We start from the raw sequence: 14615 nt of genomic DNA, 5'->3' as shown, positions 1-14615 counted from the left end.
TTCAACCCTTTTTCTCCTTTTCCCCTTCACCATATTCCCACGTATGTAAACAATTAAAAAAAAAAACCAAACCAAACCAAACCAAAACAAAAACAACCCCCAAACCAATACAAAAGCGGGAAATGCATGTGTGGCCATGCCTCACAAAATAGGTCGGATAATTGAAGGGAGTCCCGCAGACCGCTGTGGCAAGCTGAAAGTAGGCGATCGCATCTTGGCCGTGAATGGGTGCTCCATCACCAACAAGTCGCATTCAGACATCGTCAACCTCATTAAGGAAGCGGGAAACACCGTCACCCTGCGCATCATTCCAGGAGATGGTAAAGTATATGTTTCCTGCTGTCTTCTTCTCTGCCCCTCTTGTTGGTTTTGTTCTTGGAGCTCTCAAGTCATGGAGGACTCACTTTTGGGAATTAGCAGTGAGGCAGGCTGTGAGTCTTCCATAGCTTTATTTTTTGTTTCTTTCTAGATAAATGGGAATTATTGGGTTTTTTAAACAGGAAGGTGCTGATTCTACATTAAAGAAATAATGTTCAGTTCTATCATGTTCATCCAAGTATCTCCTAAATCTTCTGTAAATCTGATGCATAACTCGATGCACTTTGATTTGAGTCTTAGGTTAATAATGCCGCTTGAGAATATTTGGGAATCGCTTGTTAATATGTGGGATTCCTGAAGCTTTGTGTATACACAAGCAGGCTATAGAGTAAAGAGATCACAGAAAGGGATAAACACTTTGTCGTGTTTTAAGCTGTTTGAAAAGGAGATTTGTTTTTATTCTGTAAGTTGCTTTGGGAGTGAGCTCAAGTACATTTTGAAATGACTTTGTTAAGTGGCTCTGGAGCTCCTGTGTGCTTGCAGCTGATCGTTGTAAGAGTTACCCTGAATGGGATCTCACTGTTTCAGACCAAGGGAACACACAGCATCCCTAATACTATGCTGACATTTGGTACTGGTCTCAGAATATCAAACTATTTAATTAAAAAAAAGTTCTGTATTATGTATCAGTTTCATTAAACTGATCCCCAGCTGCGATGCCAAATAGGAACAGAGCAGAAGCACGTGTAAAGTATCCACAGCAGAACTAAAATGGCTGTGGTTCTGAATTCAAAGTTTGTTCGTTGTCCTGCTCTGCCATGGACGGGTTCATAGGGAGAACTTGTGAGGCAGAAAGCCTTTTACATCACTCTCTTTTTAAGCCGAATATGTAGGTATAAGATTTGATTACTCAAATACAGTGCTAATGAGCATTTCTTGGAGTTGTACAGGACATTATTTGCATTCAGTTAGATACAGAGAAAGTGTGATTAAGTTTGGAAGGAAGGTTGACAAAGTGTGGCTGAACTGAACCCAGTACCTGTATTACGTGATGTGATTTCAGTGAGAAGCCTTCAGTATTTGCCAGCTCTCGCCCTTTCTCATCTGAAATCTGGCTGTGGTTACCCCACAGAGCACGGTTATGCTGTGTTTACTTATAGGGTAAAAATAGGCCAGTATGAGAAATGATCTGATATAAATTATTTCTGTTTAGGGCGGTCTGTTTTGCATGAAGGCTTTATTTTCCTACTCTTTAGCAGCTACCAGGTCAAATGGTATATGATCCTTTGCTGCTTCCAGCAAATCGAGTGTTCATGAATAATAAAGGGACTGTGAATCAGGCTAACATCTGAGCTGGCCTGTGCCAGGTAAACTGGGAGAAGAAGGATTCATTACCTGTATTTTGGTGTCTGAACAAAATCAAGGAAGGTGAAACTTGGAACAAATCAATAAGGCAAAAACGCATAATAAATAAATAAAATTTGAAGAGTTTAGGAATGTTTTAAGAAGAATATAGCATCCTGACATGGATGCTCAGCCAGTCTTGTTCATGCAAATATGTCTACAAAATACTGTGTTAAATTGCTTAGGTTGGAAGGGAAATCTGTACCTGTGCCTGACACCAGGTATTCCTAGAGAAGGAAAGCTGTAATTTAGGGAAGGAGCCAACTCTCCTCTCTCATAGCAATACAGGCTTCAAGTCTTTATTTACTGCCCCTTTAAAATTCCAAACTCTGCGTAGTATTGTATTTAATTTCGAAAGCCAGTCACACCAGACACTCTCAAAATTACTGAGACGTTTGCTCTAAAAAAATGAGATTTAAGAAATTGGTCTCGATGTTGTTTTCTTTTTGCTGGCTTTGGGTGCTTTTGTTGATTTGTTGTTTTGTTTTTATTTCTTTTGGAGTTCTTTTATGGTAAATGTAAGTGGTCTAACAGTGTACTTAAAGAAGGGAAAAATGAGAAGCCCTGCTTCTCAGATAAACATGGGACTAAGGCTCATCACAAGACTCCCACTGAACTCACACTGCTAATCTCTTCTAACATTATTAAAAACACCAAGGGTTTTTGCCGTGTAATAAGTCTTGCACCAACTCATTGCCACAGACCACTGCAGGAGTCTGTTTGCAATGAAATTGTGATACTTTACCATGCTACCAGCTGATGCCAGAGTAAAAGCAGCTGAGGAATGACAAGCTTAGATTAAGTGTTTAATTGGTGCCTGAGTGTTTTAGGGCAGAAGAGGGCAAGGAATCAATGAAGTATGTGGGATTTACAACGTACCATTGCAGTTCTAGTAGAAACATTTTTTCCTGATTTGTGTTCTGTTCCAGTTTTGCATGGTGCCTGGCACTCATCCTGAACCAGCGTCTAAAACACTAGCAAAATTATGCACAACTCCTGACTCATGGGATAGGGTGGGCTAAAGATAGATGCAGTGCATTGGCGTGAATATACATCTGTACGAAAGATGTGTTGTTGCTCTACTTGGTATTCTTAGTGTGACCTACTAAAGGGTAGGAATCTTGCATTCTCTTTGAAGCCCATCTTCATCTGATCTCCAGATATTTGTGGAGGCTTTCAGAGGCTTTTGTTCTCGATGAATACAGAACACTTAACCACCTTTTGAGGCATTCTTATGTGAAGAGACCAGTTTCAGCGTTGAGGGATCGTTACAAAATACACAGAATTATTTCTTAAAATCTGCTGGAGAGTAGCACAGCAGAACGGGACCTGGGGGTCCTGGTGGCCAGCAGGATGACCATGAGCCAGCAATGTGCCCTTGCGGCCAAGAAGGCCCATGACATCCTGGGGTGTATGAGAAGAGGTGGTTGTAGGGTAGAGAGGTTCTGCTTCCCCTCTGCTCTGCCCTGGTCAGACCACATCTGCAATATTGTGTTCAGTTCTGGGCCCCTCAGTTCAAGAAGGACAGGAACTGCTTGAAAGAGTCCAGCAGAGCCACAAAGATGATGGAGGGAGTGGAGCATCTCCTGCTGAGGAGCGGCTGAGGGAGCTGGGGCTCTTGAGCTTGGAGCAGAGGAGACTGAGGGGTGCCCTCATTCATGGGGATCAATTTGGAAAGGGCGAGTGTCAGGAGGAAGGAGCCAGGCTCTGCTGTGTGATGTCCAATGCCAGGACAAGGGGCAATGGTCCCAAGCTGGAGCACAGGAGGTTCAAGCTGAAGATGAGGACAAACTTTGTCAGTGTGAGGGTGATGGAGCATGGCCCAGGCTGCCCAGAGAGGTTGTGGAGTCTCCTTGTCTGGAGACACCCAAAGCCCTGGCCGTGTTCCTGTGTGACTGCTCTGGTGATCCTGCTCTGGCAGGGGTTGGACTGGGGGAGCTTTCAAGGTCCCCTCCAACTCCTGACATTCTGTGATTCTGTGAAGCACATGTAGGGACATCTCCTTCTCTCACAAGACAGCTGTCAGCCACACATCCTCACAGGGGCAGGTTTTGGTCATGCCAACGCCAAGAGGTGCAGGCAGGCCCGGGAGCCGCTCTTGCTCTCCAAGTCACCGGGCCTAAGCCAGCTCTGGTCTGGAAGATGTCACAGCTCCATATGCCAAGGGTTTGGGCACATTAACTCGGGCACAGTGCTGCAGGCAAAGGAGCTGTGCTCTAGTTGCACCCATCTGTTTAGGTGGTTCTTCTTTTATCTCTTTCTCTTCTCCTGAGTTTCCCTTGACATGCACAGAAAGGAAGAGACTTCACCTCATCTAGATACCTCCACAATCAAAATAAATCCATGAAATAAAAAAAATAAAATAGGTTCAAGTAAGCCCATGATCACCACCTCTCCTTAATTCAGCCAAAACCCCTCCGATTTCTGCAATTTTATATTACAGCTGAACTCTGTTTAATAATGGCCAAATTCTCCATAGTCAATAAAATGAATTACCAGATGCCTGGAGCTTAAGAGGCAAACAAGGGCAGCATAGAAGGTCTTATAATTTTATGTTGGAGAGCCAGATGTTTCCACCTGGTTTTTGTTACTGTTGCATGGTGGTGGCTTTTTTTTTAAGTGGAATTGGAACTGGAGAAATTCAGTCAAGAAACAAGGTGCATGACCCTAATTTTTGGCAGAATTTTAAATGCATTCTGGGTTAGCTCTGGTCTTATTGAAGTCTACGATAAAGCTTCAGAATGACAAGGGGATCGTTTTTGCATGCTATGCTGTGAGGGACGCCTGGGTAGTCTATTTTCAGTTGTGCCCACAGCAACACCCTTCCCAGTTTGGGGAAGCAGGAGAGAGGACCTCTCCTGGAAGCACCTCCTTTGTCCAGGGAAATGTGGCATTTGCACAGGCTGATGTTGGGCTGAAAGCCCTTTACCGTGGCATAAATTGAATTTTGAAGTTAATCCTCCTCTTTGTATTTCCCCTGTGAGCCCTTCTGTAAATGGTACCCGGAGCTGTTGATGCGTTTGGTACGGAGGGTTCCACATCCCTGCGTGCAGCTTTGAGTGCTCAGGCAGCAGGAGGTTGTATTTCAGAGACGGATTTCAGAAAGTTTGGGTTTTAGCCACATTCAATATCACCTTGTGAGGCATTAGATGAAAGCCACATCTCAATCCTACTGAAGATTGCAGTTTCTGATGGAGGAAGCACTGATAAGCTTATAATCCTTGGCATAGTTATTGCTACTATAAAATTAATCCAGTCTACTTCCCATATTTGGAGACTTTAATGATTGGAATTCATGTTGTTAGACAACACATGAAATATTCTTCAACCCTTCCTCTGCAAATCGTTCTTTGTTCTGAGTGTGTCTAATGGTCAGGAGTGCTTCTAATCCAGATTTCCCAATTTATTTTAAATTTTTTTTTCCAATAGGGTAGCCTTGGGTTTTTCTTGAAATTATTGAGAGTGCTGAAGTATTTGGTTACTGAAAAAACCCCTCACTTGTGTATCTATTATCTAAATATGCTATATATATGTGTGTGTATGTATATAAAATAGAAATACATATAATATTTGACTCCCTGGTCCACACTAATTGTGATGGGTAGCTGTGGCAGTTCCCGGTACACACAATTTTTCTCTAATTAACTTTTGCAGTGGTGATTAAGCCAAGTATGATGCATTCACTAACGCCTTGACTTTAGGATACAACAGCAGCAGTTCTGTCATAATGTTTTCTAGTTGATTAGGGATGTTTAGAAGTTTTTTCTCTTACAAAGAAGAAAAACAGATGACACAGTAATTTGGTGTATCTTATGACATACCCAAAAAAAGCTGAGCCATAAGAGATATATCACGTTAAGTTGCAATGTGCAACTCAAAACCCAGAATTTCTCTGCAACTGAGGTGCTGTAGTTTCATATATATTGCTATGACTTAGCTTAGACTTTATCCTGTTAATTTTTGGTTTTAAGAAAATTGGGCCAATCTCAGGTTCCTTAAAAGCAACTTAATGATGTTTTCCAGTGAAATGTCTTTGTAAAACTTCTGTTTTATCAGTGAATAGCAAATGGTCTTCCCTCATAATGAACAAAACCATTTATTTTGCAGAATCCTCCAATGCTACTTTATTGACCAATGCAGAAAAAATTGCTACGATTACAACCACACATACTCCTCAGCAAATCCCACAGGAGACCAGGTCAGCTTGTTTTCCTTGAGGAGAGCACCTTGGCGTGCTCTCTCTTCTATTACTTCTTGATCACCTTCACATCCCATGAGCTGTGTTTTCCTCTCTCCCTCTCTTTCTTATTCGTTACAGCAGGAACAACACCAAACCAAAGCAGGAATCGCAGTTTGATTTCAAACCACCCCAAGCAGCACAGGTAAGGTGTACTTTTCTAATAGTTGTGTTCACCACAAACCTGCTTGAGGGCTGTGTTCATATATTTCCCTTGAAAATTCCTACTGGGAAGCCGATTTCCCTCAGTCTGTTTGCCGAAGAAAGGGGAATTTACTGATTAGTTTCTTAATGTGTGTTGCTGTTGTTTCAGCTGAGACACATTTCCAACACATTCTCCTCAAGACTTTCAGGGAGGAAAAAAAAAAGAAAGGAAATAAAACCCCTGACATTTTGAAGACAGTAATAATTTATGTGTTTGTTTATTGAGCTGTGTGTTTTGAGGAGCCTCTCCAGAAAGTACTGTTGTGTGCAAATGAATTCAGAGAACAAAAGAGAGGAAAACTTAATAAGGGGTGATAGCTGGAGTGTTCCAACTTTTGCAGACAGCATCTTATTAAGAGATTATTTATCTCACCACTAACTTCCCTTGGCACTGGCCATCCCAGAAGTAACCATCTTCCATTAGGGACTTCAGGACATCCCTACGCTAACAGCATTTGTGAAAATGTGACCTCCAAATTGCAGTGTGGGAGCTGAGGAAGCAGGAAATCCTGGTCTTTTTAAAATTCTGAGTAACAAAAATAATAATAATATTAGTTGGTTGAATAGTTTGAAAATGAGAGTAGAGCAGCATTTAACCTTCCATTCAATTGCACGTGTTGTCTTCCCTCCAGCAGGACCAAGACTTTTACACTGTTGAGCTGGAAAGAGGAGCCAAAGGGTTTGGCTTCAGCCTGCGAGGTGGCCGGGAGTACAATATGGATCTGTACGTGCTGCGGCTAGCGGAGGATGGCCCCGCTGAGAGATGTGGGAAGATGAGGGTATGCACAAACAGATTTAAAGAACACGCTTTGCAATGAGCTGACTTCCCTGCCTCTCCCCTACGGGCACATCTGCTGCTGTGCCAGCTAAGGGGAAAATTAAACGTTAGCTGAAAGGGGCAGTGGTTTCTATTTACTTCTGTCAGTGGCTGTGTTCGCTCTTTGTACACAGTCCATGACAGCGTGTGTGCATTGGCAGATTTCACCGCCTTGTTCCAACCCGCATTTCCAAATTCTAATACATGATCTGACTTCTAAAGCCTATCCAAGACCTGTGTGCCGATGCAAATATAATAGCTGCAATCTTCGCCTGCTCCTTTAAAGCTGGAGCTGTAAGTAGAGGATTGAGGTGTCCCATCTGATCCTCACCTCTGCTAGGGGTAGTGAGGGAGTGTGTATACGAACCCATGGATTGCCAAATTAGTGTAGTTTTTGATTAGTATTAGTTATTAATTTCACATACCATCTAAATTATAAACATTATAACACAGACGTGTTACAAAATGCCTACAGAAAAATTAAATTGACAAGTTTTATGTACTCCTTGCTTGTCTCTTAGAGAATGCATGATAACTTTATGGCATATGTCTTTTTCTTCTTCATATATATCACGCAAAGGGCATTTTCAAAATTTATTTGCTGGGTGTAGATTTATAGATCCAAAACTTTTGCTGATGAAAATAGACCAGTGCTGCCCTGTGGAAGCCAATGCTTTGACAAGCTCTTCCAAGCCCTGTTTTCCTATCCTGATAAATGATTATATTTATAAAAGCATGTTTCCTGGTTCATCTATATTCAAGTGAAAAACGGACCTGAAAAAGCTGTTTGAACATTCCCATTACAGCAGACTGTAAAACAAACAACCACTGTTGAGACCAAAGACTTTACAAATAATCAAAATAAATTAACACCAGTTCTAACACAACTCAAGGTATTGAGCAATACAGCCATGCAAGGGGGTTTTACAGAGCAGCAATGAAGTATTTTGATACCTCAAGCTTTCTCTGTAGTTTCCAAGTCTCCCAGGCCCCTATATACTTAGTTTTTGGTGCACTGTCACGGGAAATTGGGTGTATTTATGTTCACCCTGTGCATGGTTCCTTTTCCCCCTTTTCCTGTGGCCGTTGTCCTGTGATGGGCTGTGGTGGTGATCCTCATGGGGGCTTGTTTCTAATCTTGAACTCCTGTATTCCATTGGCAGATCGGTGATGAAATCTTAGAGATCAATGGAGAAACTACCAAGAACATGAAGCACGCTCGGGCCATCGAACTGATTAAAAACGGTGGCCGCAGGGTCCGCCTGTTTCTGAAACGCGGAGATGGCTCAGTCCCAGAATATGGTGGGTCAAACTATGAAAACATTCCTTTCTTCCCTGGCATCACTCCATGAATGATTTGTCTCAAGATCTGAAGCGGGAATTCTTTTTTATTTTCCTTTCTCACCAGTGTCTTACCAACCTTTGCAACATATGGTTAATTGCCTCGCTTGTGCTGAATTTTCTACACATTTCATCCTTTGCTTGCTTCCATGGACTTGGGGCGCAGTGTAAGGCAAGATCATCATAGCAGTATTTTTGGTGATCAGAGAGGAAAGCAAAACAAAACACAAACCCTTATTGTCTTGTCCAGCCAAACAAGGAATGTCATTGAACTGTGCCAAACTGTTTCTCAGCGGCTGAATTGTTGTTTCAAATAGGTCTCTACTTTTAATCAATGCAAAAACTGGGATCCTGAATTATTATTCTGATGCAGTGATTTTTTTGGTGAGGTTTTTTTCTCTTAGTTCCTGCCTGTATCCATAGACATCAATGCCGAGATGGCTTAAGAGATTTTTTGCCTTCCCTTAATATTTATGTAAATATTTATAAAGTTATTTAAGAAAAAGAAGGAAAAAAAAAAGCTTTACTGCAAAAATATAATGATTTGGCCTCCTGAGCCCTTTTCTTCCCCCTTAAACTCTCTGCTGGTTTCAACTAGTTAATCTGTGAGACCTGAAAAGGTGAGGAGGTTACGAAAAGGTGCTCTTGTGTCTGTCTTGGGGGAAACACTCAGTCCTCGTTTCTTACTAAGAATTGCATTAGATTTCCTTTTCTTCCCCCGGAGGTTGGATTGCTGGGTGGCTTAACTTAGCACACTATTTAATATTACAATTATGTCTTATTTATTTGAGATAATTGTCGAATATTGTGCCCTCGATGGAGGGCTACTCCCAACCAAAGGTCTTTGAGGTTTCTATAGAAACTGATGATTGAAGGGATGTCCTTTATACTTTTCTCCCCGTATTTGGGTTATTTCTGTGTCAGTAAGTTCTGTGTTTATCATTCCCTCCGTGTCCTAAAACCAGAAACAAAACCCTTCTGCACAATTTATGAACTAGATTTTATTTTCATTTACTGTACCACGTTGGGGAGTTTCTGCTCACTCTGCTCATTCTTTAACTTTAAATGACCAATTCAGAGTATAAGCAACAAGCAATTGAAGTGTTTAACGCTATGGAAGGGAGGTTGTGGGTTTACACTTCTGTAATATAAATAGCACACCAGAAGGTTCAATGATGGCACTGAAATTCTGTAATGTTCTTTCTACTTTTGTCTTTTCCTATACTCCTTTGGATGTACAGTACTGTATAGACCGCATCAATACCCTGTAAATTAAGTGCTTCACTTCTCAAAGCATATGTCTGTTGCACTGAGGATGGAAATCCACCACCAATTTTCTTTTGGCTAATGCTAAACCACTACTAAACGTTCATTCTCCAAGCAAGGATTTAATATACAGGGGTTGCACTACTGTAAAGAATATCCTTGTAACATTTGGGACTCCTTCCTCTCTTCGTTCTGTTCGCTGCAGTCGCAAATGGTTCCTCTAATAATGTTAAGTTCCAATATTTTTCTGACTCGATTGGAACGTGCTTCTCTATGAGGCTGTATATTTTTGTAATGAGTTTTGTACTTATTTTTAATGTTGTGGTCTCTGGTGGACTTTATTTTTCGTTGTTGTTTGATTGTTAATGTTTTTTCTATGACATTCTGTGTCGCTGTTCCAGCTGTCTTTTAGAATGGATGCTTTCGTTGTCTGGGTTATTGAATCACCTCTTAGATGTCTCTTTATGTCACGATAACAACTGCTGTCTTTGCAGCCTTATATTTGGGTGAAGCCTAGACAATCTGACTGGAAAAATAAACTTTCTTTATTCTAAGATAAAATATGAAGATTTTTCTTTCTTTCATCTTTGTTAGAGGGAATCTAAATTTTCTACTTTTCTCTTTCTCTTTCTCTTACTTTTCTTGGTGCTGGGCTCTTCCTTCCTCAGCGATGATACCTCCTAATATCGCTGCATGTATGAGAAATGACAAGCTCGGGGAGTCTTGCTTCTACCTTATGGGCCATAATCAAACTACGGTTTGTAGCTAAAATCAATATTAGGTGTTTTTGTGCTGTGGCCTAATTCCCTCACATTGCTTTCCGCTTCGCTATATTTTATATGTACAGCAATTCATTCCGAGCACCCTGCGTCCCCCGAATTGTAAGTACACCACAGGACACGTTTAAACCGCGCTTGTACCTTGTGCCATAGCCAGAGCGCTGCAAGCCACGTGCTTACGGCTATGGAAAAGCAGCGTGGTCCCCGGCCGCTGCCTGAAAACGCTGCTAAGCAAAGATGCACACACGTGAGTTGTCACACGGGTTTCACCTGGAAATCATAACAACCCTGGCCCATGCACACAGCGACCTTCCCAAGCTCAGGAGTGGAAAGGGCATCAAATGGGAGACACTTTGCGTGATGGCAGGAGTGAGGGTGTAGAGAGGTTGGATAGGGGGAGGGAAGAGAAAAAGGCAGAAAAACAGGGGGAATAAAGATAAATCTGTCCCCACCAGTGTTAGTGAGGATTTCCAGTTGTCACCGTCAGGACAGCCCACCTCGAGGTGGTGTCCCGGTGCGAGCAGCAGGAAGCCTGTGGGAAGCGCAGCTATCACCAGCCGAGCTGCCGTGCAGAAGGGACTTTAGGAAAGAAAACAATCAGCAAATAAAAGCAATGCTCGCATTCAGTCAGCGCAGCTACTTTAATGTTTGCCGTGTCTATAATGAATCATTCATAAACATCCTTTACAAGTGACGTGAGCAATTGTAGCTTAGCTGCAGAACAGGGCTGGGTTTTAGGTTTGAGGTTGTTGTTTTTTAATTCTCCTTTGCAGTTAGTCTCGTAGTGGTAGCTTGGCTGTGTTTTACCTGAAATACTACATTAAAAATAATAAACTGGAGATTAGGTTTTAATCAAAGCCATCCTACATATTACAATATCTTTCCATTGCTTTGATATGAAAAAAATCATAACTTCTGTCATTGTTGTTTGAATCATTGTGGCAAAACCAAAATCTACCCTAGGACTTTTCGTAACCTGGTAGAGCTAAGTGAGATTAAGTAATGTCTTAAATGGAATGGAAATTGCATGATTACAGTCTAATTCTCGCACCTTCCAAATGCTATTTTACAAGGTGAAAACTTAATAATCGATTCTATTTTCTGTACATTTTCTGCTATTTAAAATGAGGCCTCCCACACCTGGAAGGCAATTCTTTCAAAAGACTTAAAAGAAAAAAATCCTTTCCTAAAGGCCCTCTTTATTGGAAACCATTTAAAAAAAAACAGCCAACAACCTGAACTACAATATTTCTTTTTTCCACTGGAAAGAAAGTAGTGTAACCGAAACCTTATGAATTGGGCTTGGGGAAAATGTAAAATGCCCCATGGCCAGAAGAGCATAAAGATGATATCAGCTTGGACCAAATCACGGCTAACGAACAGAGCAGCACCAGTACTAACCTGTAACTCTCGTTGTTCGCAGTTAAATTAACAAAAGCTTCGGTTAGCCCTCGCTGACTGCTTTAACAGTTGTTTGTTTTTGTCACTAATGAAGTCTGAAGAGTGATAAGTGGTGTCACAGCGCTGCGGGAGGCATCGGTACCAAACGCTTTGCTGTTATTTTCTTTCAGACCCCAGCAGTGACAGGAACAGTCCCGCCACAGGTTCACAAAATGTATCGGAAATGAAACCCGTGCCATCCGACCGACGGCAGCACCCATCATCGGAGTCCAGTTATCCACCAGACCTTCACAAATCATCACAGCATGGGGACAAGCGGACTTACGTTAGAGACCTAAAAGGCAGCAGAGAGTTTAGCAGACATCCCAACGAACACCACACTTGGAACGGAACTTCTAAAACCAACGACCACGTGCCAGGCAGGAGGACGGAGAGGTCGCCGGACAAGAGGCGCGAGAGGCAGCCGGAGAGGAGGGTGGTGGTGAACAGGCAGAAGAGGAGGTCTCCCGAAAAGCGGAGGGAAGGGACAAGGAGTGCTGACAACACTTTGGAGAGGCGGGAGCGACACGAGAGGAGGAGAGACCTCTCCCCTGAGAGGCGCAGGGAGCGGTCGCCCAGCCGCCGCCGGCGGTCGCTGGAGAGACTCACGGAGCCCAGGAGGTCGCCAGATCGCAGAAGAGAAAGCTCCCTCGACCGGCGCGCCAAGTCGTCCGACCGGCGGAGGGAGAGGTCGCCTGACAGACGGCTCCGGGAGGAGCGAGCCGGCCCCTTCGCCTGAAACCACGATCCAGGCCGCAGGCACCCACCCGAGCAGCGCCGGCGGCCATACAAGGAGTGCAGCACCGACCTCAGCATCTGAGGGGCTCCTCTGGGGTCCCCCGTCGCCTTCCCCACGCCGTGGGAGCAGAGGAGAGCGCGCGGGAGCTGAAACCATCCGGCTCTCACGGGCGAGGAGACATCCGGCACCTGCTGGTCCTACAAACCTTTTATGCAGATGAAATCTTATAACAAAAACAAAACAAAACAAAAAAGTGTTGTGCCTGATGTATAATATTAAAGAAAGTATTTTTCAGTGTATTCTTTTTTTTTTTTTAATTACTTGCCAAATGTTGGTCCTAAAGGATTATAAAATTTTGTTTCTACATTCTTTGTAGATTTCTTAAGAATAATTCCTGTATTGGGCTACTTTCCCCCTTTCCCCAACATAGTAAATGGGGGTAGCCAGTAATATAATATAGGCAAAGGATTTTATGACCAAGTTTGAATAATTTGATCCAGACTGTTCTCTAGTGACTCACTGCTACACTGTATGTAGAAAATTTTTTAAGGGTTGGGGGTGGGGAAGGAAGAAAATTGTTCATCTCAGTGGGAATGGAGCGTTCCTGCTCTGAAGGAATTAAAAAAAAAAACCAGACAAATGTTCCTAAAATTGCAAGAACTGTTTGAAGAGACTACTGTTTCAATGAAGGATATTTATAAAAATGATAAATAATAAAAAGAAAAATACAAACCCACACAGCACAAGGTGATTTACGATGAGGAATTTCTAGTTTGTTCCATGAACAGTTTATACTTTCGGGCCCCCTCTACAAGGATGCGCAGAGGCAGAAGGACTGGTAACCGCCATGCCTGTGTCACACACTAACGTAGACTCTTGATCTCTCATTAGCCGCAGCGACATTTAACGAGATTTCATTAAGGCAGCCGCCTCAGCCCTGCTCATCTCCTAGATGTATATGGACAGCAACCCGAGCATGCATGGTAATGTTTGTCTGCTTTGAAGCAAGGGAAGGGATCGGGATCCCGGGACAAGGCGCAATGCGGTGGGAGCGAGTTCCTCCCAATCGGAGTGGGTGTATTCCTTCTGTTTTGCCAAATCCCAAAAGCTCTCTTTTCTTCTTGCTCTGTATTTAAGTTGGGTTTTATTTTTTAATTTTACTGGTTCATCCTTGCTGAGACAAAAGGAGTGCACTTGCTGGGGGGAAAAAGAAAAAAGATGTGTCAAAAGAAAAACACAGGCAAAAAAGAGGCAATCAGTGGGACAACCTGGTTGTAGAAGCCTATCCATACTGGTTATATGCTGTAAATTTGAATCTGAGAACAGCAGCAAAAAGGGAAACCTGCAAGTTTCTAAGTTATATTTTTAAATTTGCAAGTTGTGTGGTAAGTCTGCTGTAGTATTGGTATGAGAATTTAATGGATTACTGCCTAGCTGAGCCAAAATGTTTGCCGTTACTGTTGGACCACTGAAGTAAACTGCTGCTTTTTACAGTGCATTGGTGTGTACATGTATACTGTTTCACATTTTCCATATGAACACAAAACCATTGCAAGTCTATCACTGTTGTTGCCATGGTACTGTAAAAACAAAACCAAGAAAGAAGATGGCCGATCATTGTGTGTACAGTTTAAATTGTAATTAATAGAGCCTGTTGGAAAAAAACAAAACAAAACTGTTGCCTTTTTCTTGTATAAAAGAGGATTTATGACAAAATTTAGCTGTGAGGAATGTGATTAAGTGTTTATATTTCTGAAAATGGAACAAATTGATTCAGGGGATATATTTTAATGTAAACTGAATCAGGTATGTAAAGCTGTTTTAAAATGGGAGACTATATAAGTAATTCTAAAGCTTTTGTTGGTTTGAATATCATTTCTTTCTTCATGGTGGGCCTGCTTATATATTATTAAGCACTTGTATACAGTCTATGTTCTTCAATCATCATTTCTTGCAATGTGCTAGAGACATAATGCTCTTTTCTGTGTTGATAAAAGCAGTATGTGGGCCGATCTTTTTTATAAAACACTATGCATATATAAATACTACATTGTTCATAGCTTTATTTGA

General features: G+C 42.1%; 1 protein-coding gene across 1 annotated transcript in view; it reads left to right on the top strand.

Moving 5' to 3' along the window:
* LOC104543908 (membrane-associated guanylate kinase, WW and PDZ domain-containing protein 1-like) overlaps positions 1-13634 on the top strand; it is a gene marked incomplete at its 5' end in the record, with an annotated part of 36997 nt that extends 23363 nt beyond the window's left edge. The window contains 6 exon segments of the mRNA XM_010188627.1: positions 153-320; positions 5830-5920; positions 6041-6104; positions 6796-6942; positions 8144-8282; positions 11938-13634. Of these exon segments, the coding sequence (XP_010186929.1) occupies positions 153-320; positions 5830-5920; positions 6041-6104; positions 6796-6942; positions 8144-8282; positions 11938-12626 (1298 nt within the window).
* Between the last annotated feature and the right edge of the window lie 981 nt (positions 13635-14615).

The sequence above is a fragment of the Mesitornis unicolor genome, unplaced genomic scaffold, assembly GCF_000695765.1.
Source record: "Mesitornis unicolor isolate BGI_N332 unplaced genomic scaffold, ASM69576v1 scaffold3847, whole genome shotgun sequence".
In the NCBI taxonomy this organism is placed as follows: Eukaryota; Metazoa; Chordata; class Aves; order Mesitornithiformes; family Mesitornithidae; genus Mesitornis; species Mesitornis unicolor.
The sequence above is the reverse complement of the archived record's forward strand: the minus strand, read 5'-3'. Positions and strand labels throughout refer to the sequence as shown.